This window comes from Struthio camelus, chromosome 2, assembly GCF_040807025.1.
Source record: "Struthio camelus isolate bStrCam1 chromosome 2, bStrCam1.hap1, whole genome shotgun sequence".
Lineage (NCBI taxonomy): Eukaryota > Metazoa > Chordata > Aves > Struthioniformes > Struthionidae > Struthio > Struthio camelus.
In genome coordinates this window covers 773,273-799,650 of record NC_090943.1, presented here as the reverse complement: position 1 = coordinate 799,650, position 26,378 = coordinate 773,273, and the positions used below count along the sequence as shown (strand labels likewise).

At 56.0% G+C, this 26,378-nt stretch overlaps 1 protein-coding gene across 1 annotated transcript; it reads right to left on the bottom strand.

The window, feature by feature from the left end:
• Positions 1-8,584: 8,584 nt before the first annotated feature.
• Positions 8,585-21,482, bottom strand: LOC104143141 (GTPase IMAP family member 8-like). The gene is made up of 5 exons (XM_068934149.1): positions 21,396-21,482; positions 18,671-19,300; positions 16,630-17,267; positions 13,531-13,951; positions 8,585-9,643 (listed from the first exon to the last, which is right to left on the bottom strand). Exons 2-5 carry the CDS (start codon positions 19,200-19,202, stop codon positions 8,736-8,738), a joined length of 2,499 nt encoding a protein of 832 aa, XP_068790250.1. The 5' UTR covers positions 19,203-19,300; positions 21,396-21,482; the 3' UTR covers positions 8,585-8,735.
• Between the last annotated feature and the right edge of the window lie 4,896 nt (positions 21,483-26,378).

The following is a 26,378-nucleotide window of genomic DNA, read 5'->3' as shown; positions in this document are numbered from 1 at the left end:
GGAGTCACTGAGGGGAGTCACTGAGAGGGGAGTCACTGAGGGGAGAGTCACTGAGGGGGGAGTCGCAGAAGGGGGAGTCACTGAGGGGGGAGTCACTGAGAGGGGAGTCACTGAGGGGAGTCACTGAGAGGGGAGTCACTGAGGGGAGAGTCACTGAGGGGGGAGTCGCAGAAGGAGTCACTGAGGGGGGAGTCGCAGAAGGGGGGAGTCACTAAGAGGGAAGTTGCTGAGAGGGGAGTCGCTGAGTGGGGAGTCACTGAGGGGGGAGTCGCAGAAGGGGGAGTCACTGAGAGGGGAGTCACTGAGGGGGGAGTCACTGAGAGGGGAGTCACTGAGGGGGGAGTCGCAGAAGGGGAGTCACTGAGGGGAGTCACTGAGAGGGGAGTCACTGAGGGGAGTCACTGAGGGGGGAGTCACTGAGGGGGGAGTCACTGAGAGGGGAGTCATTGAGGGGGGAGTCACTGAGGGGAGTCACTGAGGGGGGAGTCACTGAGGGGGGAGTCACTGAGAGGGGAGTCATTGAGGGGGGAGTCACTGAGGGGGGAGTCATTGAGGGGGGAGTCATTGAGGGGGGAGTCACTGAGGGGAGAGTCACTGAGGGGGGAGTCACTGAGAGGGGAGTCATTGAGGGGGGAGTCGCAGAAGGGGGAGTCACTGAGGGGGGAGTCGCAGAAGGGGGAGTCACTGAGGGGAGTCTCTGAGGGGGGAGTCACTGAGGGGGGAGTCGCAGAAGGGGGAGTCACTGAGGGGAGTCTCTGAGGGGGGAGTCACTGAGGGGGGAGTCGCAGAAGGGGGAGTCACTGAGGGGAGTCTCTGAGGGGGGAGTCACTGGGGGGGTCACTAAGAGGGAAGTTGCTGAGAGGGGAGTCGCTGAGTGGGGAGTCTCTGAGGGGGGAGTCGCAGAAGGGGGAGTCACTGAGGGGAGTCACTGAGGGGGGAGTCACTGAGAGGGGAGTCGCTGAGGGGGGAGTCGCTGAGGGGGAAGTTGCTGAGAGGGGAGTCGCTGAGTGGGGAGTCACTGAGGGGAGTCTCTGAGGGGGGAGTCACTGAGGGGAGTTGCAGAATGGCGAGTCACTGAGGGGAGTCTCTGAGGGGGGAGTCACTGAGGGGGGAATCACTGAGAGGGGAGTCGCTGAGGGGGGAGTCGCAGAAGGGGGAGTCACTGAGGGGAGTCACTGAGGGGGGAGTCACTGAGAGGGGAGTCACTGAGGGGAGTCACTGAGAGGGGAGTCACTGAGGGGAGAGTCACTGAGGGGGGAGTCGCAGAAGGGGGAGTCACTGAGGGGGGAGTCACTGAGAGGGGAGTCACTGAGGGGAGTCACTGAGAGGGGAGTCACTGAGGGGAGAGTCACTGAGGGGGGAGTCGCAGAAGGAGTCACTGAGGGGGGAGTCGCAGAAGGGGGGAGTCACTAAGAGGGAAGTTGCTGAGAGGGGAGTCGCTGAGTGGGGAGTCACTGAGGGGGGAGTCGCAGAAGGGGGAGTCACTGAGAGGGGAGTCACTGAGGGGGGAGTCACTGAGAGGGGAGTCACTGAGGGGGGAGTCGCAGAAGGGGAGTCACTGAGGGGAGTCACTGAGAGGGGAGTCACTGAGGGGAGTCACTGAGGGGGGAGTCACTGAGGGGGGAGTCACTGAGAGGGGAGTCATTGAGGGGGGAGTCACTGAGGGGAGTCACTGAGGGGGGAGTCACTGAGGGGGGAGTCACTGAGAGGGGAGTCATTGAGGGGGGAGTCACTGAGGGGGGAGTCATTGAGGGGGGAGTCACTGAGAGGGGAGTCACTGAGTGGGGAGTCACTGAGGGGGGAGTCACTGAGGGGAGTCACTGAGGGGGGAGTCACTGAGGGGGAGTCACTGAGAGGGAAGTTGCTGAGAGGGGAGTCGCTGAGTGGGGAGTCACTGAGGGGGGAGTCGCAGAAGGGGGAGTCACTGAGAGGGGAGTCACTGAGGGGGGAGTCACTGAGGGGGGAGTCACTGAGAGGGGAGTCACTGAGGGGGGAGTCGCAGAAGGGGGAGTCACTGAGGGGAGTCACTGAGAGGGGAGTCACTGAGGGGAGTCACTGAGGGGGGAGTCACTGAGGGGGGAGTCACTGAGAGGGGAGTCATTGAGGGGGGAGTCACTGAGGGGGGAGTCATTGAGGGGGGAGTCACTGAGAGGGGAGTCACTGAGTGGGGAGTCACTGAGGGGGGAGTTGCAGAAGGGGGAGTCACTGAGGGGAGTCACTGAGGGGAGTCACTGAGGGGGGAGTCACTGAGAGGGGAGTCACTGAGGGGAGTCACTGAGGGGAGTCACTGAGGGGGGAGTCACTGAGAGGGGAGTCATTGAGGGGGGAGTCACTGAGGGGAGTCACTGAGGGGAGTCACTGAGGGGGGAGTCACTGAGAGGGGAGTCATTGAGGGGGGAGTCACTGAGGGGAGTCACTGAGGGGGGAGTCGCAGAAGGGGGAGTCACTGAGGGGAGTCTCTGAGGGGGGAGTCACTGAGGGGGGGGTCACTGAGAGGGAAGTTGCTGAGAGGGGAGTTGCTGAGGGGGGAGACGCTGAGAGGGGAGTCGCTGAGAGGGGAGTCACTAAGTGGGGAGTCACTGAGGGGAGTCACTGAGGGGGGAGTCGCAGAAGGGGGAGTCACTGAGGGGAGTCTCTGAGGGGGGAGTCTCTGAGAGGGAAGTTGCTGAGAGGGAAGTTGCTGAGAGGGGAGTTGCTGAGGGGGGAGTCGCTGAGAGGGGAGTCGCTGAGAGGGGAGTCACTAAGTGGGGAGTCACTGAGGGGGGAGTCGCAGAAGGGGGAGTCACTGAGGGGAGTCACTGAGGGGGGAGTCACTGAGAGGGGAGTCACTGAGGGGAGTCACTGAGGGGGGAGTCACTGAGAGGGGAGTCATTGAGGGGGGAGTCACTGAGGGGAGTCACTGAGGGGAGTCACTGAGGGGGGAGTCGCAGAAGGGGGAGTCACTGAGGGGGGAGTCTCTGAGAGGGGAGTCACTGAGAGGGAAGTTGCTGAGAGGGGAGTTGCTGAGGGGGGAGTCGCTGAGAGGGGAGTCACTGAGGGGAGTCTCTGAGAGGGGAGTCACTTAGTGGGGAGTCACTGAGGGGGGAGTCACTGAGGGGAGTCACTGGGGGGGAGTCGCAGAAGGGGGAGTGACTGAGGGGAGTCTCTGAGGGGGGAGTCACTGAGGGGAGTCACTGAGGGGGGAATCGCTGGGGGTTGTCACTGAGGGGAGTCACTGAGGAGGGAGTTGCTCAGGAGGGAGTCGCTGAGAGGGGAGTTGCTGAGCGAGGAGTCACTGGAGTGGTAATCGCTGAGAGGGGGAGTTGCTTGTGGGGGGAGTCGCTGAGGAGCCCTGTCTACTGAGATCCTCTCTCAGCCCTTGTGAGATCAGCGTCCCGTCAGGGCTTTGTGCAGCTTGGGTGAGGCAGCGAGCGGTTGCATGAACCACCGCCGACAGGAGGAATTGCACCTCGTACAGTTGTGTGGACCAGTGTCCAATACATACTCATCAGCCAAGGTTTGCTGGGTGCTTTCCTCTGCCCTCTGTGGCTGTTTGGTCCCACAGTACAACAGTGCTCACCAAGGCTGTTCCCATTCCTTCCCTGGGAGGCCATGCTCCGGAGCTTGTTTTCATACTTCTCTCTGTCATCTCTGCTGCTCCCTGCTCTCCCAAGGCCAATGTGCTGTGGGTGAGATGACCTGCTGGCACAGCTGTGCAAGGGACTAGGGTAGCAACACCCAGTGGTGAGACGACGAGGGCAGGAAGGGAGATGAGTTGGAGGGTCTGTGTGGTTTCAGCAGGGTTTGGGCTCCTCAGGCCCATGGTCCCATGGTGCCAAGGTCTGGGCAGCTCCTGGAGAAAACTTGTTGCTGCAGGATGATTACCCCATAGGACTTAACAAATGAGAGCTTCAGCATCATGCATCAGGTTTGCTCATGCTGCCATGGGACTGGGGTCTCCTCCCCAGTTCCCCAACACAGGTGGCAGCATAGTGCCCCCATCCCCATGCTGTAGCCTGGGAAGGGCACGTTTCTGAGGCCAGGCTGGCTCATAGGCACCCGCAATCCCCAGGCCAGGTGCGCAGCTCAACCCCATTGACACCTACCTATTGCCCCCTCGAACCACCCAGAGTTCCTGCGACCCCTGAAACACTTTCCACCCCCTGTGAACGGCCAAGGGCTATCCACTGTGCAAGACACCTTCTGCAGTGCACCTATTTCTATTAGAAACTGCCTAGCCCCACTCCCCCACCATAGCTCACCCTATGCAGTGCCCAGAGCAGAGATGGACAGGGCCCGCATTTCCTCCTACCAGATCACACCTTCTAATGCTGACACACTCATGAACAGGCCCACACCCTGCAATGCAGGAAACGCCCAGTCCGAAGGTAGTCAATTCTTGGACGATGGGGAGTATCTTATGGGGCTGACTGTGGCCCCCACACCCTTTCACCCCAGGGCTATTCTTTGTCTCCCACTGCCCCAAGGAGCCATCCTGACCTCAGCCCTGGCTTTATTATACTTTTTAGCTTTATTATACTTGTAGATTGTCTGGTGTTGTTTAGCGTTGTCCAGAGTCCATCATATGGGCAGAATTGCTTAACTCTAATAAATTCTTATACTTGACAAATGATCTCTCGAGTTCAGCGCAACTAATCCCAGAATCTGAGAGAATCCTGGATGCCCCTCTATTGGCGTGTCACAGGCAGCTTTGGCTTTACAACCTGCTCACGGTGCAATGTTTCCTGAAGTGACTCTCCTCATTTACTGCAGGCAGGAGGAGACGTGCTTTGCGGGAGAGGCCTTGAACGCTGCTGAGGACACTTTGCTGGGTTTTTCCAGCTCCTTTGATGGCTGCTCTCTGCCCTCTTTCCATTTGCAGTCTCCTATGTTTTCTCACATCTTCACTCCTGTGACCCCACCACCCTCTGGATGACTTTTAGCCATCTGTGGACTTGCATACAATGTGGAGAGCCCCCCTTTGCTGGTGAGAACAGAGACTCTAAGCTTCTCCAGCAGGATGTGGTTTACCCTTATGGCGTCTCAAGCATGTAAGCAAAAACAATGGTGAAAAGGCTTGTTTTTCAGTGTTACAGGAAGTTAAGGAGATGTGATTAAGAATAAGAGACCTCAGGCTGCCTGAGAGTTCTCTGCATAGTTGAAATTGGGGCCTGCAGATACTGTTGGTGGGACAGAAGTTTCACCCTTCCTGTGAAAACTTTCTGGGGTTTCAGATATTATGAAACAAGGATAAAGTTAATGACTTCTGCGGTCTGAGGATATTTTCCACCCACTTCCTACCCAACCACGTGAGCAATCTGTCTTACCATTACTTAGCTTTTCCTTCCCCTACCCATTGGGCACCTGCCTCTGGGATGTGACCATTTTCAGATGTCCCTAGACGTCTATGGTATCCATCTGTGATAGTGTGCTCTTTCCCCTCCCCTGATGTGCTCTCTCGCCCCCGCCCCCACCCCAACCTGACGTCTCCATAAATAGTACATAGCCAGAGGCTACTTAAGCATGCACCCACCCAAATATGGCGGGTATACAAATATAGTATGAGTCAATCATCTTCCCCCATAAATAGAAGTCAGCCCAGAGCTCATTGAGCTCTCCTGCATGGCAGTGGGTTGCACGGCAGAATCTCCTCTTGAGTAGGGACACCTCTCAAGGTTACTCCTCGAGGTTGAGAGATTCCTTACTTGTGACAGAATCGTGTGATTCTGTGAAGTGCATCAATCCTCACTCATCTGTGACACCATCACCCTGGCATAAGGCGCGCACTCTGTACAGCTTGAGCACCTAGTGCACACTCATATCCTGCTTATGGCAGCTCCCATTTCTGAAGTGCCTGCACACACACTCTCAACCCCCGAGCTTTAACCCGCTGCTCTCCTGGGTCTCCAGGACCTCCTCAGATAGATCTGAAGTGAGCAAGCCTTACCATCAATGTATCAGAGCCTTGGGTTAGCAAGCAGTGTGAGCAGACAGCACCAGGAAAGAAGGCAAAGGAGGTTATTTGGTATCACTTCAGGTTATCCTGAAGTCCTAGAGGACTGGAATTCCGGTTGTGACTAGTCATGATGCAGGCAATAGCTCTGGGAGCTATGGGCAAAGCAACGCTCTCCTGCGGTGCCAAGCTTGGCTCCCAGTGCTCCAGCATCCATGCAGCCAGCTGGTCCCTGTTGACCATACCAGTCAAGCAAGGGTCTGGTGCTCCAGGCATGAGCAAACTGAGCTGGGGAAGGGGAAGGGCTGGGGAGGGGGGGAGGAGGGGCGATTGTGCCCTTGGGACACAGCAGTGTCATTGAGCCTTGGACTCACTGGTGTTATGTCCTTCTGTGACTGATACTGTCTGCACCATGTCACTTTGTAGCCCAGAAAATGCAGCATCACCACTAGTAACAGGACAGATGCTTTGTGTTATGCTAACAAGTGAGGTGTCAGGACTTATTCTGGCCTTCCTGGGACTTGGCTGGAACTTAACTGAAATTCCCTGAAAACATCAGTTTACAAGCACCTGGAAGACACCAGGGAGGTATGTACTGGCCAGCACAGGTTTTCTCAGTGTCCCCTTCTCCTTTTCATAGTGCCTATCTCAGGTGACACCTGGGTTAACCACTCTGTGTTTGGAGTATCCTTCACCCTCTCTCTTATCAGGCTGTGGAGGGCTCCCCAAAACAGGCTGCTGCTGTGCCAGCACACCTGAGATGTGCCTGTCTGGCCCTGCAGCAGTCAGGAGATCTCAAACATCATCCCATCAAGCCTGCTGTGGCTGAAGCCCACTGTGCCCACTGACAGCAAGGGGACCCTGCAACTTGCCCTATCCCTTTTCCAGTGCCAGAGAGGCTGTCACATGCTCCTTGGCCACTCCAGCCAGCGGTCCTCTCACCACCCATACTGGTATTTCCAGGACTTCTTTCCTTCTTGAGGGGACAAGCCTCCAGGGGCAGAATTAACACCTCTGTCCCCTGATCCTATGGGAGGACAGGGCTGCCCCCAGCACTGGGGATGGGTAGATCCTGGACAAGTGGTGCTGTGCAGTGGGGGAATCGCAGCTCAGTCTGACATCCATAAGGTACTGAGGCCAGCAAGGTGTCCATGGACATTGTGTTGAAGGTCAACCGAGCTGCTTCCTGGAGCCAGTGCCCTGAGTGGGGAGTAAGGCTTCCCTGTGCCTCGACACCTTCCCCCAGCCTTCATCGCATGAGGAGGGGCAGGAAGGAAGAGCAGCCCTTGAGCACTTACCCTGAGCATGCCAGGCAGAAGCCTCTCTTCTGGCTCTCCCAGGTTCTGGTTGCATTTCCATCCTCCTCTTCTCCTTTGCCCATCTTCCGGCCAGGAACAGACCCTTCAATTTCCTGCAGGCTGAGGCACAGCTCTGGTGTTCATCTTGGCTGTTGTCCTGGGTCAGGTGCCCTGGGGTTCCCTGGCTGGTGGCCACACTACTCCAGCAAGGAACATGCACCCATTGGGCCTGTGCCACAGGTCCCCAGGGATGTCTGAGACACCCCAGGACAGCCCCAATGGCATTCCCACTGTGTGGGCAACTGAATGTAGTGTGAGGGACCAGGGCTTTACAGATGCCATGAATCCCATCCATCCTGACAGGGTGTCTGGGAGCACATCAGTTCACGCATCAGCACAGAACAAGCAAGCAAGCGAGGCCAGGAAAGGACCACTGCTCTGATACATGTCCTGTGGCTGTACCATCACGCCAGCAGGGGAGAGCCTTGGCTGCTCCAGCACCTCCAGCGCTACCCAGCACTGCAGCGCCAACAAGGCCTTGGACTCCTGGCCTTGCCACACTGGGCATACCCCTGTCTCTTCTGCCCCTCGCCCATTGCTGGGTGAGTACAAAACAAAAGACGGTACAGGGGGAACTGTTCTTTGGGCTTTCTCCAACACAGTGACTGCATTTGACAGACCACACAGTGTGCACAAGGAGAAGACTCTCTGGAAACTCTTCCCTACAAGGCAGAGACAGGCCCTGGGGAAAAGAACAGGACTTCTCTCTCCTCAGACAGTGCCATGCAGCTACCAGCACAGAGCTAGTTGGTGCACAGCAGCTTCCACAAGTTGGATGGAGTTGTTTGCTTTGGCAGATACAATGCTATCACCACTAGGCTCGAGTGTCAGCAGCTGTGCAGCTCCATGGCTTGCTTGCATCTTCCCTAAATGTGCCACAGCGAGATTAAGTTTCACACCTGCTGTGATACAAACCTTAATCCCACTCAGAGCTTGTCTTGCCATAATCTCCATGTCCCAGATGGGTTTAGTTCTTGGCTGCTACCTAACATCACAGGCCTGCTTACATCTAGGTCACCCACCTATGGGTTCTGGTTATCCCTTCCCTTTCTTATAATCAGTCATAGAGGCGCTCCTAAAGCTGCTGAAGCAAAGCAGGAGACGGCTCTGCTGGATCTCCTGGCAGAAACCAGAGCTTCTCTGAAAAGTCCAATGTCTGAGTACAAGGACTTTTAGAGGACATACTGCTGTCAGACTGGTCCTGCATGTTCCCAACTTTTACACACATTTAATCCTCCACGGACACTACGGTGTCACTTTACTAGAAAGCAAGTATAAATGAGTCAGTAGCCTCTCACTTTGTGCATTTGTTTTATACTAACAGAGTCTTAGGCCATAACACAGAACAAAGACTTCAACAGCGCTACAATGGAAATCAACTGTGTTATTAAGCAACATGGTGCAATTACCAGGGAAAAAGTAAGACAATATAAAGTCATCCAATGCTAACCAAAGAAGCGAATATACAGTGATACAACCTGCCTCCATCCCCAGGAAGACACCCGACATATAAAATGTACAACCCACAGAATCATTTTAAGTGTGCAATAACAATCTAGCCATGGACTGCTGTACACTGCTCTTGCCACCCGACCCACCATGCAACAGCAATCTGCTCCCCATGAGGCTTTCTGGGTGTTTAGCTGTTGCTCCACTAGCTTTCCAAAGACTCTGCATTTTTCTTCAAAATCTCTCTCATTCCCACTGAGGACCAACGTGGCTTGGGAATAGAGTTTGTTTGTGTAATAAGAATTTATATTCCCCTTTACCACCCTCTGAGTGAGCTCTAGCAGTTCTCTGACCTGGGTGTCCTGTTCTGCTCCAGTTGCCGTGTTGTTAAAAGCACAGTACCGGTCTCCACAGTCTCGAATTAGTCTCTGGAGAGCTGTGTTGTCAGTGTCCGTCACGTACTCATGTAGGGAGCCGTCCCCCAAGTCTTCCTTCCGGGTGAAGAGGACAATCGTGTGCTTCATGGCCTCATGCCCAAAGATGCACCAGACTTGCTTTGTAGCGACCTCATCCTCCTCTGTGTACCGGCCCAGCTGGGTCACCAGCACCAGCACATGAGGACCTGGTGCAGACAGCAGCAGGCAACGTGCAATCTCTTGGTACGATTCCTTGCTGCACCTCGGCGTGTCAAAAATGGCAGGCGTGTCTGTGACCAAAACCCTCCTGCCCTGCCAGACAGTACTCGCGCTTGCGCACCTCTGCGTCACTGCCTGCACCCCTAGACGTGACTCAAATGCTCTCCTCCCGAGGATGGTGTTTCCCGTCGCGCTTTTCCCACCTCCGGTTTTACCAACAAGCACCAGCCTTAGCTCTGTCTCCTTTACTTGCTTGTCTTCGCACATAGCTGTCCAGAGCAGAAGTTGTAAAGATACTTCAGACAGAGAAGAGACAAAAGAAGCACCAGAGATTCTGCTCTGGCCATTGCAGCTGGGGCATGGGGCAGGGGTGGCAGGTGAGCGCCCCTGTACTGGGGATGCTGTCGCGAGCCTCTGCTGTCCTGAGGGACAAGACTCAGACATGTCCCACCAGCAACCGAGACTGAGAGCAATGAGCATCCTCAATTCCCAGGGCTAGTGCTGTGGCCCCTGAGCTGATGCCAGGTGGCAAGCTGCATTGCTGCTCATCTCCAAACAGCCTCACACGCAAATGGGGAAGTCTTGCGCCTAAGCTCTGGAAGTAGCTTCAGGCTGCAGATCTCTGCAATACAGAGGTACCCATGCAACCACAGAGACATCCTTTTCTCTTGCAGTTTGTACTGCTTTGTGCAGAGGCCTGATTCCCATCAGTTCTGTGCAGCCCCAGTGAGCTAGAAAGCAAATTAAACTGTCACTAAACTTCCTCAGTCAGTGCAGGGACAGTTACCTCCAGAGGCGATACAGAGTCCTGGAGGGCTGTACACAAAATCCCACTAATCAAGAAAAATATCCAGCAAAAACGGGGCTTCCGGCATTTCTTTTGGTTATACAAGGAAATCTGACCTCCCAGCTGTGAGAGAATTATAGCAAAAGACAATAACTTGCACTTGTTCCCTTACCGTGGCATGTGTCTTAATCTTGTGGGCAACTATGCCTCATGTTTTGCTGGGTTATTTGTGGAAAAAGGGTGGTGCTGGAGATTCATTACAGATTGTACAGACAGAACAAAACTAAACACACATGCAGGCCAAGAGACTTCCTTCTAGGTTTCAATATCTCTCCACTCTGCTTAAACGCTCAGGACACCTATCTTCACGTAACGGTGGAAAGAGCAATGGCTTTTAGCAAGAAGCTGAGCTCCACAGTGCTGAAGGCAGTATTATTCCTGTTTAAGGAGGAGGGAAATGACTACGTGACCCTGGGGACTGTGGGTGCAGGTGACATAAGAGCACAAGAAGAGCCTTGCAGACTGCAATAGTGGCTCTGAGCTGGTAGAGAGGGGGACATGGAGAGGGGAACGGTCTAATTGGATAAGTTGAGCAAAGGGGACAGGAGACCTGCATGGAGGAACAAGGAGCTCCGGGCAAAACTCAAACAAAAGAAGAAAGTATACAGAAGGTGGAAGTAGGGATAGGCCACTTGGGAGGAATATAGGGATGTTGTCCGAGGATGCAGGGATGGGACTAGGAAGGCCAAGGCCCGTTTGGAGTTTAATCTGGCAAGAGATGTCAAGGACAGCAAGAAGGGCTTCTTTACATACATTGGTAACAAAAGCAAGACTAGGGAAAATGTGGGTGGGTTGCTGAATGGGGTAGGGGCCCTGGTGACGAAGGATACAGAAAAGGCAGATACTGAATGCCTTCTTTGCTACAGTCTTTACTGCTAAGACCAGTCCTCAGGAATCCCAGCCCCTGAAGACCACGGAGAAAGCCTGGACAAAAGTGGAGGAGTGGGTTAAGGATTACTTCAGCAAACTTGACATCCACAAGTCCATGGGCCTTGATGGGATGCACCCACGAGTGCTGAGGGAGCTGACAGACATCACTCCTAGACCGTTCTCAATCATCTTTGAGAGGTCATGGTGATTAGAGGAGGTGCCTGAGAACTGGAAGAAAGCAGATGTCACTCCAGTCTTCCAAAAGTGCAAGAAGGAGGAGCCAGGAAACTCCAGGCCGGTCAGCCTCACCTTGATCCCTGGAAAGGCAGTGGAGCTGCTCATCCTGGATACCATTTCCAAGCACAGGAAGGACAAGAAGGTGATCAAGGGTAGTCAGCATGGATTCACCAAGAGGAAATCATGCTTAACCAACCTGAGAGCCTTCTCTGATGGGACAACTGGCTGGGGAGATGAGGGGAGAGCAGGGGGTGTTGTCTCCCTGGACTACAGCAAGGCTTTCGACACTGTCTCCCATCACATCCTCACAGGCAAGCTCAGGAAGTGCAGGCTGGATGAGTGGAGGGTGAGGTGGATTGAGAACTGGCTGGATGGCCGAGCTCAGAGGGTTGTGGTCAGTGGCGCAGAGTCTAGTTGGAGGCCTGTAGCTAGAGGTGTCCGCCAGGGGTCAATACTGGCTCCAGTCTTGTTCAACTATTGCATCAATGTGCTGGAGGAAGGGACAGAGTGCACCCTCAGCAAGTTTGCTGATGATCCAAATCTGGGAGGAGTGGCTGACACACCAGAGGGCTGTGCTGCCATTCAGAGGGACCTGGACAGGCTGGAGAGTTGGGCGGAGAGGAACCTCATGATGTTCCACAAAGGCAAGTGCAGGGTCCTGCCCTGGGGAGGAATAATCCCATGCACCAGTACAGGCAGGGGGCTGGCCTGCTGGAAAGCAGCCCTGCAGAGAAGGACCTGGGAGTCCTGGTGGACAACAAGTTGACCATGAGCCAACAATGTGCCCTTGGGGCCAAGAAGGCCAATGGTCTCCTGGGGTGCATGAGGCAGAGTGTTGCCAGCAGGTGGAGGGAGGTGATCCTGCCCCTCTCCTCAGCCCTGGTGAGAAAGATGATGTAGCCCTGGCTACAAAGATGATGAGGGGACTGGCGCATCTCTCCTATGAGCAGAGGCTGAGGGAACTGGGCCTGTTCAGTCTGGAGAAGAGAAGAGTGAGGGGGGATCTCATCAATGTGTATAAGTATCTGAAGGGAGGGTGTCAAGAGGATGGGGCCAGACTCTTCTCCGTGGTGCCCAGCGACAGGACGAGAGGCAGTGGGCACAAACTGCAACACAGGAAGTTCCATCTGAACATGAGGAAAAACTTCTTTCCTGAAGTTTTCCTGAACCTGTGCCCTGGCACAGGTTGTCCAGAGAAGAAGTAGTGCAGTCTCCATCCTTGGAGATATTCAAAAGCTATCTGGACGCGGTCCTGGGCAATGTGCTCTAGGTGACCCTGCTGCCTGAGCCAATGGGGAGAAGGTTGGCAGGAGCTGGCCCTAGCTGTGTCTGAGAGGCTGGCAGGTCCCAGTCCCTTGGTGGGAGCTGTTTCCATGGCTGGACTAGGAAACTCAGTGGTGCCACAGAGCACAACTGGGCAGTAAGCTTTGTCACCTACCCACTAAGCTGCAGGAACAGTCCTTGCCATGGCTTTGACTGTGGCTGGTAAGCATGTTCCCAGGCAGTGCTGGGCCTTACGTGAGAGAGCTGTTCTTGGCACTGCTCCTGCTGCAGGCACAGAGTAGTCATTGCCCTGCTTTCTCAATAAGCAGTGGCTGTTTGATTTCAGCCCCTGGAGTGCAAGATGGTCCATGCTCAACAGGAACATGGCCTTTGTGGGACACTTTCCTTCATGGGGACAGGAGAGAGCAGCCAAGGAGGTGTGCAATGCAAAGGGCTCAGCAGCAGGGAAACGGACGACCAGGAGAGCCAAAGGACAGGGGGCTTTGGGGGAGGAAAGCCGTGTGGTGCCTGCTCAGCTCTTCCCTGCTCCTCTCCCAGCTACCCGAACAGATGTGCCACGTCCCTGCCCTGCCCAGGTAGTGGCTCCTGCCTGCGGTATTGCACTGCAAGCGGGGAGCAGCATGATGCCTCTGAGCACTGCTGTCTGCAATCCCCTGGGCTCTGAAGTGAAACGAAATCCTGGGAGGGTTACAGATCAGCACAGCTTTCATCAAACAGTTTCCAGGAGGACATCCTAAAGCTGTTCACAGCTGTGCCCGTTTGCCATTTTTTAGAGGCTTCAGGAGGATCCACAGCTGCCTCTTCACGGCGTTTCCTCCCTGCAAGCCAAGAGCTTCTCAGGGGAAAAGCACAGCCTCGCAGCCTGCTTTGCACAGTGTCAGCACATATGCAGAGAAGTGAAAAAACAGTGTCACGTACCTGCGTCTCCAGGCACTGTAGAGCACCCCGTTTCAGACTGAGAGAGCAACGTCTCCTGGCAGCCCTGCAGAGCTCTCAGGAGGCGCTGCCAGTCCGGGAGCGCTGCGTCCCCGCACGGGAGCGGCTCCGGCCCCTGCACTGCTTTCGGTTTAGCTCCGCAGGAAGTTGCACAAGCGGCAGCTGCGAGAGGAGGGAGCGCGAAGGGAGGCGCAGGGCTGCGGGGCAGGGCGCACACCAGGAAGGGGAGGACTCGGCTGTGGCAGCGCTGGAGGGGTTTGTGGACGAGCTGCAGCCCCAAGAGCTCCAAGGCTGCGGCTGCTGTCGTCAGAGCCCACGGGAAACATGTCAGGGCCAGCATCTGCTGGTGTGACCCGAGAAGACCCACCCGTGTGTGCCTCTGGGATGCTGCTGTGTTTGGTGCCTAGCCCTTCTGCATGGCCCCCACTCCGCTACCCCAGTTGCACTGCCCACTCTCCTGCCCTGTGGCCAGCTTGGGTCTGCCCTTGCTTCTGCACTTCCCCTCTTGGGATGGGGATTTTTTGTCCCCTCACCGGGTGCTCACACCCACAGCTATTGCCTCACAGTGCTGGGACAGGGTGGCTTGAGGTGTGCTGGAGAGGGCTGTGCTCCTGTGGCCCCTCAGCCTCTCTGAGAGCTGACACCCAAAGCTCTCCTCCTGGATTGTCCCTATGCCCACAGCCCCCCTGCAGCCAGGGGTACAAGGGCTGGGTACCTGTGCAAGTGTGTTGCAAGGTAGTGCTTGCAGCATCAACCAGAAGCTCACCCTCAGTGTGAGCCTGTGTGAGATCCTTCTCATGCATGTCCCTCCTTGCACCTCCTCTTCCCTGGGGTCCATCTCCCTTCTGTCTCCCAGTCCCCTCTCCATGGCCGCTGCTCCCCCACAACACGCGCAGCAGTTTGGGGAGCACAGGGCTGACTCTTGCCTCCGCTGTGCTCTATGCAGGCCTCAGATGTCCCAGTCTGCATGCCACCAGTCCCAGATCACCTGGCAGAGCCCTGCCAGCATGGAAGCTCCTCTGAGGAGTGCTGACACAAATTGGGGCCGTGCAGGGTCAGGGACTTTGTTCTCTCAGCCCAACCCTTGTCGCCGCTTTGGCTCTGGAGCAGAGTAACCTTGGCCCAGGCAGTCTCTGCTCAGGGCTGGAAGGTTTGCTTGCTCTAGGCAGGACGCTTGGCACCATCACGGACGTTTGCCCATATTACCAGAGACCAACTGTTAGAGCGTGACTCCCCTCGGTGCAGAGCGGGATGATTTCTGCCCGATTTCCCATTGGCTGACACGGATGTGTGGATCTGTTACAGCACTTCTGTTACAGACACAAACCGTGCAGGGCCCAGGAGGCGCGACTGGAGAGGCTCAGTGCCCGCTCCTCAGGCAGCCTATGTTGTGACAACGGTGCGCGTGTGTGTGTGCGCCCCATTGGTGCCTATGCCCTGTTGTTCCCCTGTGCCTTCCTGGGGCAGCGTCACTGTGGTGGTCTTGATCAGTTTGGGCTGGGGCCAAGAGCAGTTGTGTGGGGCCGTGGCTGGGACCAGTGCCTGTGATTGCTCAGAGAGCAGCTGTGTGGGGCGTTTCCTGTGAGCTCTGGAAATCCCTGTTGAGCCGGGGGGACACGTTCAGGCCAGTAAACTCATCTGGAAACACGCTTGGAGTGCGAGCCCTGTGATGATGGTCCAGTAAACAGGCTTTTCCCGTAATCGCTGTGACCTCCCGGAATTGCAGATAATGAAACCTGGTGCGGGCAAAGGCAAGCTTGGCTGAAATAAATCACCCTGCAAGATGCTGGCTGGGACCAGCGCCTGTGATTGCTCAGAGAGCAGCTTGGGGGAGGGGGTGATGTTTGCAGCGAGCTCTGGAAAGTCCTATTGAGCTAAGGGGGAAACGTTCAGGCCAGTGAACTCATCTGGAAACATGCTTGGAGTGCGAGCCCTGTGACGATGGGCCAGTAAACAGGCTTTTCCCATAACTGCAGTGATCAGTTATTGCACCAACCTCACCGAGGGAAACCAGGACAACACTCCAACAAACATCTTATTGGAGCTTATAGCACAGCTCCCATAGACTGTGTGTGCCAGACCTGTGGACACAAACCCTTCAGACTCTGCAAACGGTTAGAAACTGTTTATGGGGGACTGGTTTAAAGAGAATGAAACTGCACCCCTGCTCAGAGAGGGATGTGAGGGTGTCCAGAACAAAAGAGATCTGAGAAATCTGTGAATAATGATCCTTTTAGCAGCCATTGTGCCAGGAACCATTTCAACTTCATACATTACGTTATTACCGTTGCGGCCCTATATGTGGATGGTGAATAAACCGCAGCGAAGTCCCCGCAATACAATTCTGAGAACGGCTGCTGTGTGAGGGAGTACACACAGCATGAACAGACAGTTGGTGGCTGTACCCTGCTCGTTGACAGGGAAGTGCTCACTCATGACTACACCCTGCTGCCTTCAACCTGTCTCCAGATCAGGAATGTACCAATTGCTATTCCCTGATTAAAACTGGGAACCTAAATGCAGAAATATGCTTTGTGTGGGCTCTAGCTGTCACTGTTAATATGATTGTGTATGGGGTACTTGACAATGTGATAAAGAGAAACCAGGGGAAACCTGCGCTGTTTGACTGCAGGTGAAGATGGTCTGATAGCAGCTCTCCTGGCAGGAAGAGTGTCAGCGCCCCAGCCCCAGCCCTGCTCCTGCCTCGTGCAGGTGGCACCAGCAGGGGCATGTCCCCAGGCATGTCCAGCTGCAGGGGCAAACACAAGTGAGGCAAGCTGGGACCAGGTTGCCCCCATGGCAGCAAGCCCCAGAGGAGAGCACAGATGCTCTTTGGCTCGCCATATCCCCCGGGGAGCAAACCAGGGAGATGAACAGCCTCAGAATCAGACCAAGGGGAATGAAGATCATGGACTTCAGAGAGGGATTTGCCAACAGCTGTGACAATCTGCAGAGTCAATCACTACTGTTCCTATCAGGATCAGGCCTGACTCACAAGCTGCACGTGGATGCTGCTCCTGAGAACTGGCTCAGAGTAATGAAATTTCTTTATTTCATTGTAAGCCCAGTGAGAATTCAAGTACATGTGCTACAACAGAAAATATATTTCCAGCCTGTCCTGTGCCTCTGGTCCCCCTCACCATGCATTGTTGCCAGAGCCAGTTTTAGCACCTCATCAACTTGGGCATCCCGTTCTGGCCCTGTTTCGTTGTTGTTCACAGCACAGTATCGCTGCTTGCATGTCTCAATCAGTCTCTGGAGAGCTCTGTTTTTGGTATTCATGACGTACGTTTGCAGGGTGCCATCCCCCAAGTCTTCCTTCCGGGTGAACAGGACCATCATGTGCTTCATGGCCTCCTTTCCAAAAACCTGCTGCAGCCCCTTCTCCACCTCCTGGTCCTCCTCCGTGTACCGGCCCACCTGGGTCACCAGCACTAGCGCACAGGGTTCCTGGGAGAACTCGAGGCAGCGCCTCTTCTCTTGGGTCATGCGCTCGTCCTGAAGCAACTCATCAAAAATGGCCGGCGTGTCCTGGACCACCACACGCATCCCTTGCCACATCCTGCTCCCCTGGGCACAGGTCATTGTTACGGGCTTGGCTGCCAGGCGGGACTCGAAGACCATTTCCCCAAGGAGGGTGTTCCCAGTGGCACTTCGCCCCGCTCCACTCTTCCCCACCAGGATGATGCGCAGCTCCTTCGGCTTGCTGCTGCTGGAGCCTTTGGGAAGCAAGTCAGATATGGTGAGCACACCAGGCTCTCTGTCTGGTGTCCTGTCCTGGCGTGCAGGGTCTCTGGGGAGCCCGAGGGTAGGTTTTAGACTTGTGCAGGCACTGAGCTATCCTCTCTCAGGATGGGAAGTGTACAAACCCTCTGTCTGAGGCAAGGGCCAAGTGATGCTCTCTGCAGGGTTTGCACCTGCCCCAAGGCCGTGGACTCCCATCAACTTGAGTCATTTTTGCAATCAGAGAATAAACAGGGAAACAGAAAGGGGAAACTTTATCTGTGGCAATAAGGAAACTGAAAATAAACTGCTGAAAAGAAACCTATCTGGGCATGAGGTTAATGAGAAGATGGACTGCAACCTCCTGACATTCTTCAGGAGTTTCAGTTTGACACTGATGCAAAAAGAACATGGAGGCTTATTTTTCTTCTCTTTATCTTAGGATATTTACCAAAGCTGTGGTTCAGTAAAAGCGTATTCTCCCTCCCTCTTGATGCCTGGCCAGACCCACCGAAGTCTCTTACAACAGTACAAGTAAATATTTAACTCACCTTTCAGCCTCCCTACTCATCCTTTCTGCTCCCTGCCACTGCCCCTTGATGTTCCTTGCAGACCTAGAGATTCACAGATCTTTTGAGGCAAAAAGCTAAGACCCCTCCTCTGACCTCTTGTATAATGTAGCCACAGAATTTCACCCCTGGTTCCTAGAGCAAGCTAGATATCTGCAGAAAACCTCACTGTTTTCAGTTAAGACAATCAACCATGACTGAAAGTCCTGGAGTCTCCACCTCCTCCATGGGGTGCCCACCTTGGGGATGATGCCCTGTAGTTGGGATAAAGGGATCTGAAATGCACTGTGCTGGGCGGGTGGGTGCAGAGGGTTGTGAGGCCAGACAGGAATTTCTGCACTCCTCTCCATGTTGGGTGAGCTCTTTCCTTACCCTGGAGCAGCCCAGCTCCCCCTTAACCTGGTTAATGAAGAACAGACTGTACATACTGAAAGCAAAAACTTCCACTCAGACATGCTACTCCATACAGTAGTATGGGCAGGAGTTGGACTCTACCACTGTCTATCTTTAGCACCCATCTATGATGGGATGACGAACACCAGAATATTTTAATCCTAATTCTGTGGGTATGCTGTGGTGTTACAGCAGGGTCCAACCTCACCCCTTCGTGCACAGAAACCACATGCTGTTGGAAGAGCCAAGTCCTGACCCCATGCGGGTGGTGGGGAGCGCTGGACATGATGACGGCCCTCCTTATCTCCTATCTATGGCAGTGAGCTGTGTGCAGGATCTTGTGTCACCAGGATCAGAGACTGCAGAACATCAGGTCAAGCTCTGGTGTCTCTCGGATCCCAGTTCCACATTAAGCATATTATTAAGCATATACTCACCTTTGCCTGCAGTCACATTATCTTGCAGGTTGTCTTCCTTTTCTGCCAGCTGTGTTTTATTGTACGTTTCTTCCATGTTCCCTTCCTGCTCTTCACTGTTATCTCTTTGGTCTTCATGTGGTTCTTCAGGATTTTCACTTCTGACCTGTTCCCATTCTGGGTTTTCCATCTTCCGCATCTTTGGTTCAGTCTGCTGTTCTTCCCCTTCCAGGTCCTTGCACAGACTTGACTTGTCTTTCTCCAAGCCCTCCTCTTCAGAGCTACATTTCCTCAGCTGTTGCAGCATGTCCGGGTAAGAATGCACACGGGAGTCTGGGATGCTGTGCTGCACTGGGCTGTCCTTCTCCACCACCTGAGGGGATTCCATTGGATTGCAAGCTGGGATATCTGGCTCTGCCTCATGTACATGGGTGTTGGAAGAACAAAGGTGGTCCTCAGGTGCTTGAATCAGCTTCTGCTGGTCTTCATTACCTGCATCAAGCATTTGGCCAGGCAGGTTACCCATCACCTCTTCCTTTTGGCTGGATGTCATAGCCTCAGCTCTCAAAGTCACCTGATCCGGCCTCACTCCTCCTTGGTCTTCTGAAGTGGAGAAGCGCAGCTGAGTCTCAGACACTGGACAGCAGGAATCTGGGGAGGAGAGTACCGTGCAGTGGCTGATTTCACAGGAAATGTCTTTACCAAGCCCCTAGGTGTCAAATACCAGGTGCATGGTCAGCCATGGTATTCCTCCCTCTCCCCTTTTTGGCATGTCACAGTGGTTGCCTTGCTCCCGTTTGGGCTCAGATCCAGTCTTCCTACTGGCTTCCTGCTGTTGCTTTGTCTCCTGCTTTGCAGCGATAGCTCCTAGTTGACACCCTCGACCCCATCTTGAAGGGGCTCCCAAGCTCCTGGCCCCAAACCTTTTCCATCATCCACCAGCCTGAACCCAAGAAAGGCCTTGGGCCTTCCTGGGGCGCTCGGGGCGGGGCTGGGGTCAATGACTGCAGCCTTCAGCCCATGGTCAGCTGCTGCTCAGCCGCAGGGGGGCTGGGACTCCATGAAGTGCCTTACGTTTGCAGAGGCCTCCAGAAGACCAGACCTAAGACCCTGCCTGCTTTCACCACAACCCTTGTCCCAGCAGGGCTGAGCAGCTTCATATCTGGCTCGCGCTCAGGCAGCTCAGGCCCTGCTTCTGTGGGAACAGCACTGGAGAGGGAAGCCAGGCTTTGACTGGCACAGCAGGGTCCAAGGCAAAAAATATCTGTGATCTGACACCCTCCACGAACCTCTTTCTCACAGAGCACATCTCCTTCTGCAATGCACTGAAAGAGGAAAGTCGCCCAACAGACACTGCGCTGGGTGAGGAGGTGGCAAAGCCACAGCTGCCACATGAAGCAGCGTTGGAGCTGCACGCGACACAGCCACCTAAGCAACACAGCCATGTACTCACTGCTGCATCTGCAGAGCTGACTCTGAGAGACTGGGCTGGAGCCAGCATGGCTCCTTGGAACTGCAGGAGACAAGGAGCACCTCCAGGGCATAAGGATACAAGGCCCACAGCCACCACCCCGAGAGATTCCCCACTGCCCCAGTGAGACCCAGCCACCCTGGGATCGGGCTTTCCCTGCATAGCAGCATTCATGTGCATGTCCGTGTCACCAGGGATGGTCAGGACAAGGATGGATGGGTGATGCCTGTTTCTGCTGAGGTCCTGCCACCCCGGGAAGGGCCCACGGGCAGCAAGAAGCTGTCCTGCTTGGCTCTCGGACATGGGCAGGAAGCTGCTGGGGCTGCAGCAAACCTTGGGAGCAAGCCTGGCTGCAAAGGGTGTCCTGGGGGGGCAGAAGGGCCATGGCCCCTGGGGGGGATCACAGCTGGATCTGGGCGCTGTCAGTAAGGGTGGCTTCAGTGGAGGCAATGGGGGCCACGGATGAGCATGGTGGCACTGGGACCAGCGGGCACCAGGACACCCAGCCCTGGAGCCCTGCAGCAGTGCCAGCAAAGCCGCCCCAGGTCCGGCTCCCTTACTGGCCTGACCCACAGCGGCCAGCCTGCAACTCAGCCCTCTCCCCACTCCTTCTCTGTCTTCTCCCTCCACATGTTTGCAGCCCTTCCCCTCCCCAGCCTGGCCCTGGCACCAGCAGCTCTCATCCACCAGCCTGCCTCCGCCCCAGCCGGCAGCCCTGGCGTCTAAATGAGCGGCCCCTCAGCCCCCAGCCTGAGTGGTCCCTGCTGCTCCAGGTGCCCATCCAGCCACGGTACCCGCCCCTGTGCCCAACCGGCCCCAGTACTGCCCCAGTGCCTACCGTGCTGCCAACGGTACCCACCTGGTCCCCGGTTATGTGCCTGGTCCCACTGCCCCTGGTGCCTGCCCAACCCACGGCCCCTGCCGGGCCCCTCCGGTGGCTGGAACTGCCCAGCCCCAGGTGCCCTGCTAACCACACCAGTCTCGCCCGCCCTGCTCCCCAGTACCCAGCGGGTCCCACGGCCCCGCTGCCCGGGTACCTGCCCAGTCCCCAGTACTCGCACGGTCCCCGGTACCCGGCTGGCCCCATGGGCCCCTCTATCCGCCCGACCTCGCGCCCCACGATGCTCGCCCTGGCCGCGGTCCCCATTCGGTCTCCCGCACCCAGCTGGCGTCGCCGCCCCCGTTAACTGCGTGGCCCCCGACAGCCGTCCGGTCCCGGCACCTGCCCCGGCCCCCCGCTGACCCCCGCTGCCGGCCCGTGTCTCCCGCCGGTACCTGTCCGCCCGCCGCCGCCGCCGCCGTGTCCTGCGGGGTCGGGAGCGCCGGCGCGGCCCGGGGCGGGGGCAGCAGCGCCGGCCGCGAGCTCCCGGAGCGGAGCCGCGACACCCAGTGTCGGCGCGGGGAACGGCAGGGGCGGGCGGCACCCGGCACCGCCACCCTGGCGGCGAAGGACCCCGGGGACTTGACAGCCGGGACACTGGGAACCAGGGACAGAGGGACCCGGGGCACCGGGAGGCTGGCAGCTCGGACAAAGGGACCCGGGATCCCAGGATCCAGGGACACCAGGACCTGGGACTTTGGGTCCCCAGGAGCTGGGAGTACTAGGACACAGGGCCCTGGAACACAGGGAGCCAGGGATACAGGGACCCCAGAGTCCTAGGCATTCAGAGACCCCAGGGATGCAAGCACCCCGAGACTCAGGAAACCCCGGGAGGCCCAGAGAACCAGAGACCCCAGGGATGCCAGGGACCAAGGGGCTGGGGGGGCTGCACCGCACACAGGCATGACCTGAAGAGTCTGCGTCCCCCGTGTCAGGTGAAGGCGCTGGCAGCCTATGTGTCCAGCAATCAGCTGTGATGGTGGGTCAGGTGCAAAGGATGCTGTCCCTGGCTGTTCCTCACCTCCCCACCCCATCCCTTGGTTTTTAGGTAAGGTGCAGAGATCAGCAGACACCACTCCCCTCCCTTTCCCTGTGCCCGACTTGGGTAGTCCTGGTACAGAAAGCAGAGTTATGCCAATGTTTATTTATCATTTAAGTCCAGAGGCCACATCTGATTGCTCTAGGGGTTGCTCTAAGCTGATTTCATGCTCAGTCCTTGTATGGGATTGTCAGAAATGGTCCAGCTCTCACGCTGCTGAGGTTTCACAGATAGGCAGGAGTTTGCCTCATGCACATACAGAGATCCTGAAAATTCCTGGTCTCTGTGCGTTGCCCTTTACGTCCTGGAGGCATGTTCATTAACTGATCATCTCAGTAACTGCTGACAATCTGGAAGAAAAGAAGATGCTGGAAGGCAGGCAGGCTAGTGCCCTGGGCTGTGGGGTGGGGATACCAGCAGAGCTAATGCTGCACTGGCCCTGTGCTCTGTGTGCTCCTCTGAAGCAGCAGCTCCCACCTCCGGGAGCTGTGGAGCTCTGGGTTCATGGAGCTGTGGTGCCATCTGCCTTGCCCAGAGCAGCAGGGAAGGAAAGGCAGGAGGAAAAGCTCTTGATACACATGCAGCAGTCTGAGACAAAGCTGGCTTTCTCCATCCCTCCCCTCTGGGTCTCTGGAGTCCCTGGCTTTCCTGTGTCTTGGGGTGCTTGGATCCCTGGGGGTCTCTGAATCCCTGGGTCTGGGTTACAGCTTTAGACTTGAACTTTTTGGATTAACAACATGTCTGGAAGCTTCCCATCTCATAGCTGAAAACTTACCTGCCCAGCTCCTGCTCCATGGGAGGGAGACCCAGCAGTCTCCTGGGGTCAGTCATGGACCACAGAATCACAGAATCACAGAATCACAGAACGGTTGAGGTTGGAAGGGACCTCTGGAGGTCATCTAGTCCAACCTCCCGCTCAAGCAGAGTCACCCAGAGATGTTACACAGGATCGCGTCCAGGTGGGTTTTGAAGATCTCTGGGGAAGGAGACTCCACAACCTCTCTGAGTAACCTGTGCCAGTGCTCTGTTACCCTCACAGTGAAGAATTTTTTCCTCATGTTCAGATGGAACTTTCTGTGGTTCAGTTTGTGCCCGTTGCCTCTTGTCCTGTCGCTGGGCACCACGGAGAAGAGTCTGGCCCCATCCTCTTGACACCCTCCCTTCAGATACTTATACACATTGATGAGATCCCCCCTCACTCTTCTCTTCTCCAGACTGAACAGGCCCAGTTCCCTCAGCCTCTGCTCATAGGAGAGATGTGCCAGTCCCCTCATCATCTTTGTAGCCCTTCACTGGACTCGATCCAGTAGTGCCATGCCTCTCTTGTATTGGGGAGCCCAGAACTGGACACAGCACTCCAGATGTGGCCTCACAAGGGCTGAGGAGAGGGGCAGGATCACCTTCCTCCACCTGCTGGCAACCTTCTGCCTAATGCAGAGGTGAGGTTCATGAGGTTCCTCTCCGCCCAACTCTCCAGCCTGTCCAGGTCCCTCTGAATGGCAGCACAGCCCTCTGGTGTGTCAGCCACTCCTCCCAGATTTGGATCATCAGCAAACTTGCTGAGGGTGCACTCTGTCCCTTCCTCCAGCACATTGATGCAATAGTTGAACAAGACTGGAGCCAGTATTGACCCCTGGCGGACACCTCTAGCTACAGGCCTCCAACTAGACTCTGCGCCACTGACCACAACCCTCTGAGCTCGGCCATCCAGCCAGTTCTCAATCCACCTCACCCTCCACTCATCCAGCCTGCACTTCCTGAGCTTGCCTGTGAGGATGTGATGGGAGACAGTGTCGAAAGCCTTGCTGTAGTCCAGGGAGACAACACCCCCTGCTCTCCCCTCATCTCCCCAGCCAGTTGTCCCATCAGAGAAGGCTCTCAGGTTGGTCAAGCATGATTTCCTCTTGGTGAATCCATGCTGAAAAATGGATGTCGCATGTATGGTGATTTTCCCTTTGTGCTTGTCTGTGTGCTGAAAGAGAGTTCATGACATGAACTGATTAGTGCCAGAAGTGGCCATGCGCCTGCCTGGCTCCAGCCTCTGCCAGACTGTGTACTGCACAGAGCAGGGGGGGAGAGAAAAGGAGCAGGGGAACGGGAGAGACCAGGGGCCTTAGGAGCAGTTTGTAAGTTGTTCCTTAGATGATTTTAGTAAAGCATCAGTTGGGCTCTCCATGGTCAGACCAAGGTTCTGGGACTGCAGGGGGATGGGGCTGTGCATGGCCGGGCTGGGGCATTGGGACTGCAGAAGGATGAGTCCTGACATGCCGTTGGTGTGGAGGTCAGGAGAATATTTAACCCTCTGCCAGCGTCATTCACCCAAACCATCTGTAAGACGTCCTCATGCACATTGGGCTCCTGCCTGTTCCCCATTCCAGGGCGACCTGCATCTCCCCCTTCATGCACATCAGACCTCTACACGGAGGAATGGCCTATGCCAGGAGAAGACTCCCCTCTGTTTTGTTTCATCCGCACTGCCCCTTTTCCCATTTCTCCCTGTAGTGTAAACCCAGCCTCTGCAGAGCAGGGGGCTTAGCCGAGATTTGGAGTGAAGCAGTAGCTGGCATGGAGACCAGTGGAGGGCCAGCCATGGGCCAGGGGCGCAGTGGCAGGAGGGCCTGTGACAGGGTGAGGGGCAGTGCCTTGGCTGGGGCTGCTCAGCACAGGCAGGCGGGTGCATCCCCCAGCAGGGTGCCTGCAGCAACAGGAGTGCTGGGGTGCCCGGGCTATTGAGGGTTACTGAGGGGTGCCAGGGGATGCCAGCCATGCTAGAGAGCCTGTCTGCAGCAGGCTGCATCCTCTGGAGGAGCTCTGGGTGCTGAGGTTGCCAGGGGCTTCTGAGGAGTGCCAAGGGTTGTTAGGATATTGGGGTGCCAGAGTGCAGGGGTACCGGGGTGCTAAAGTGCCACGGGTAACAGAGCGCTAGGGTGTCAGAGTGCTAGGGGTACAGGTGTGCTGGGGGTACTGAGGAAATGGGATGCTGGGTTACTGGGGCTATCGGGATGCTGGGGCAGTGGGGTATCAGGGATACTGGAGATATTGGGGTGCCAGACTGTCAGGAATACTGGTGTACTGGGTTACTGGGGGTGCCAGGGCACTGGAGGTACTGGGGTGTCAGCACCCTGATACATGTCCCTGGGGTGATGGGTTGGCCCCATGCATCCCCAGAGTGATGGGGAGGTGGTCCCACATGTCGCCAGGGAGGTGAGGCAGGTAGCCCCAGGCACATCTATGAGGTGACAGGGTGACCCCATGCACATCCCTGTGGGGATGGGATGGCCCCACATATGTCTGCAAGGCGAGTAAGGAGCAGGGCAGCCCAGGGTGTTGGGGTGCTGTCTGAAGCCTTCCCAGGCGAGGCAGACCCATGGCCTGAGGAGCTCATGTGCCTTTGCTGCCTTAGATCTTGGCTCAGGCACAGCCCCAAACATAAGGTTATCTGAGCCCCATCACTACTCTCTGTGCCTGGTCTCATCTCTCCCCTGTGAGCTTAGCAGGACAAATTCCCAGAGGTGCATTGGTGCAAACTGGCCTGTTGCACAAGCTGGGCTTTTTGGGCTGGGCAGCACTGTGGGCCAAGCCTGTTTTGGGCTCTGGGTTAAAACCTTTAGCACCTGGTGTTATTCTGCATTCATAAGGGTGGCATTCAGAGCAGCATCAAATGCTGAGGGTGGCATTCAGCATCTTTCTCAGTGGGGAGCACCATCCCTCTGCCAGCGAGGTTCTTGCAGAGCCTTGCTGAGTTGCTGCAGAAAGGGGGCTGGAGGGCTTCCAGGGGCTGGGGCTGTCCCTGGTAAATGCTGCACGCTGGCAAGGGAGTCAGGACTTGCGGCACCCCTTCCCTCCTGCTTTGTCTTGTGCCTTGTCACTTCGCAGGGTCCTCAAGCACTCAACACACTGCAAGCCTGCAAACACAGAGACCACCTCACAGCCACCTGCAAAACCGCCCTGCTCCTGCCTTGGGGACAGAACAGCTGCTTCTATGGAAAAACACAGCAGGACAATTCTGTGTTTGTTCACCTGGTGGCTAAATGACTAGGAGAGCTGAAAGGAAGCACCCTGATGGGCAACATGGGGTCTCTCTGCCTGGGCTGAGCTGTGGAGGAGGTCCAGCTGGTGCGTGGGTCTCAGGTCAGGGCTGAACTGTGCAGGCACCAAGCAGCTGGCAAGAAAGTGGTGGGAGTCAGGGAAATGTCCTAGGGAAACCGCTTGCGTTTTGTTCCGCAGCTGTCTAGAACCCTGCTGGCTGTAACTGTGTGCAAGAGATGAGAGTCAGGTTCTTCAGGTTTCAGTTCTGTCTTCTTTGCAGACATTGCTGCCAACCTAGACATGATTCATA

Coding starts and splice junctions, on each gene's coding strand:
- LOC104143141 (XM_068934149.1), bottom strand. CDS start 19,202: ATGACATCCAGCCAAAAGGAAGAGGTGATGGGTAACCTGCCTGGCCAA. Junction 13,952..16,629: donor TTTTCTGTTGTAGCACATGT/ACTTGAATTCTC, acceptor CAGAAGGGCTAG/GCACCAAACACAGCAGCATC. Junction 9,644..13,530: donor TACAGTGCCTGGAGACGCAG/GTACGTGACACT, acceptor TGCTCTGGACAG/CTATGTGCGAAGACAAGCAA.